At 37.9% G+C, this 2819-nt stretch overlaps 1 protein-coding gene across 1 annotated transcript in view; it reads right to left on the bottom strand.

Annotated features, from left to right (window-relative positions):
• LOC106517314 (receptor-type tyrosine-protein phosphatase F) overlaps window positions 1-2573 on the bottom strand; it is a gene marked incomplete at its 5' end in the record, with an annotated part of 34820 nt that extends 32247 nt beyond the window's left edge. Inside the window, 2 exon segments of the mRNA XM_014008078.1 lie at window positions 744-1325; window positions 2456-2573. Coding sequence (XP_013863532.1) covers window positions 744-1325; window positions 2456-2573 — 700 coding nt within the window.
• Window positions 2574-2819: the final 246 nt, after the last annotated feature.

Here is a 2819-nt window from a genome sequence, read left to right as displayed (position 1 = left end):
CTATTATTATTTAGTTTCTTTCCTACTATTTTGTTATCATTTACTGTTCTGTAATCCATACTGCTCCATGATCTGTATTCGCACATAACTGACGTATGATTTTCAGATAATCTCCTTGTAAATGATGTTTTGACAAATAAATTTGGGGGTAAAAACCATACTGACTCTCTGTTCAATGACTGCACAAAGTAGACAGTATAAGACTAAATCTAAAATTCAGTTAATAGTACACAAAATTTCCTTCAATATCATTAAATTTGTATCGACAACTGATTGAAGATGGCTCATAGGTAAGCAATTTTACCAAACACAAAACTGACTAACATATGTTGAATGCTAACTGATTGCACAAGAACTTCCTTCAAATTTTGCAATTAACCAGTGAAGTCAACTTTGTCTCTCTTTGTAAAATATCTCATGAACCACTTAACAGATGTTACTGAAAATCTCAGAATAAACACTGGTAGTGTGTCTGCAACATTTGGAGTCAAAGCAAAAAAATGGCTGCCACAGCTGATGGACCTTTGCCAAGACAGAAATGTCTAGAACTTACTCTGATTTACAGACAATAAGCTACACTTCATGTGGCAGAAGCTGAAAGTTTTCAACACGTATTTTAAGCGTTAACACATCTTACAAGATGCTAGTGGTGCTGATGGCTGTAGCCTCTAATTTAAAAGAGTGTTTTAGCAGAGAGTGTGAAAGCAACATTCCATGTGATTCATTCTGTGAGTGCTTGTCACCTGGCAGAGATGTGGACATGGTCCTGCTCTGGATGCTGGGACTGAAAGGTCCTCCTCCTTTGCTGGTGAAAGCTTGAACTCTGAAGTCATAAGTTGTGTCAGGCTGCAGATCCTGAACCGTCATCTGGATTTCTGAGGTACTGTTGGTGCTGTTCTGCAGGCTGTTTATATCTCGATACATCACTACATATTTAAGGATCTTTCCGTTCCTCTCGGCCAGAGGAGGGGGTTCCCAGGCCAGCTTGGTGGATGTGGAAGTTAGGTCTGCCACATTCAGATTCTGTGGATAGCTGCTGGGGACGTCTTCAGGGGTGCTGATCTCCTTTTCATATTCCTCCCCGGTGCCCGCTCGGTTTTTAGCCGACAGCTTGAAGATGTAAGTGGCTCCTTTATGGAGGCCAGTGACGGTGAAGTGATCGTCAGTCTTTCTGAAGTCTTTGACCACAAAAGGTTCCTCATCAGATCTCTTGTACTGCAGCTGGTATCCTACATGCTCCCCCACAATCTCTTTAGGGGGCTGCCACTGGATCAGAGCAGTGTTGCCTGTCAGTGTGCTGATCATCATAGTAGGCTTTCCAGGGACTGAAACACACGTAACATCTCTTAAACACCTAAAATTTACAGCACTGAAACCATGACATATATTCACACATCTCAGACATTAGTTTTGATTGAAAGACCCAGTTTTGTGTGAACAGTTCATTAAATATATTTGTTATTACAAAGGTTGTGATTTGGAACACTGGTGACCTTTTTACATTCTAAAGGCAAACAAAGAGGGACAAAAGAATTCTTCTTTTTATTTTGTTGCTAAACAACCTGGAATTTAAATTGGTGTTTTGTTTATGCCATAATTTACCAACAACAAAAAATGAATTAGTAACATTCAATATAAAAAAATATTTAAAATAATTAAAAAAATATGTATTGCCTTAGACTTTTAAAGTGGGCAACAATGAAACTCTCAAAACGAAATTATTGGTCATACCTCTGCAACTAAATAAATTTTGGAGTTACCCCATTTGAAGATGCCAACCTCATCAGCTCGACATTACAGAAGAATGGCTTTGATTCGATCAGTCTTACAGATATTTACTAAATTTACATTATAAATGGCGAATTTGACGTGTGGCATATCTTTAGCACTTAAAGGACAAACCGTAGTCTCTAAAGCCCGACAATCAAAAAGACTCAAAACTAAAACCTGAACTCTCTTCCTGATGCACCAAATTGACTGAAATGAAAAGAGAAACATTCAAGCTTTTTGGGGGATTTTGTGTTCCTGATAAAGTAATCTTTGAAACTTTGGCACAAGAAGCCACTGAGAGCTTCATCATGGTTAGTGAGGTCAGCAGGTTACTGAAGAAAACCTGAGTTATGTTCAACATGCATCAGAAGGCTTGGTCCCCTGTCACAACTGCATGCAGGTGTAGTTGAATTTTTTTTAATTGGATAAGAAAAAAAACATAAGAAGAACGTATCTATGTTAGCGTATCTATACATACAAAGGTTGGCAAGTTATTTCTGTTGAGTGTTTTTTATTATGCAATCTACATTTTGTTGCTGTACTTTTGACATGTACAATAACAATAACATTGAATTTAATGTAATCTAATTTCATTTGGTTCCTTTTGTCTTTTGTTTGCCTTTCACTAGTCTGAAAGGTACAGGTATTAAAAATATATATTTATATCAATAGTTGATGCACGCACCAGCTCCTTTGGTAGTCACCACTCTGGCCCTGCTGAGCGCTCCATCCCCCTTAGAGGTAAAGGCTGCCAGGGCCACAGAATATGAAGTCTCAGGAAGCAGAGAGGATATAACTGCCTCCTAAACAATGAAAGACATGATGGTAGAAGAACAAAAACAAACACAAATTATCTACAAGCTTTTAAACAGAGAGAAAATCTATTAATCAAACTTCCATCTTTAAGGTGTGGATCTTTCTTTAAAATCCAAAAGTAAATGAAACATTTTCAACACAGTTTCAAGATGTTGAGGGAAAATAAAGTTTAGTTTTACACACACACACACACACACACACACACACACACACACACACACACACACACACAC

Source organism: Austrofundulus limnaeus, unplaced genomic scaffold, assembly GCF_001266775.1.
Source record: "Austrofundulus limnaeus strain Quisiro unplaced genomic scaffold, Austrofundulus_limnaeus-1.0 Scaffold47, whole genome shotgun sequence".
NCBI lineage: Eukaryota > Metazoa > Chordata > Actinopteri > Cyprinodontiformes > Rivulidae > Austrofundulus > Austrofundulus limnaeus.
This window is presented reverse-complemented; position numbering and strand designations above follow the sequence as displayed.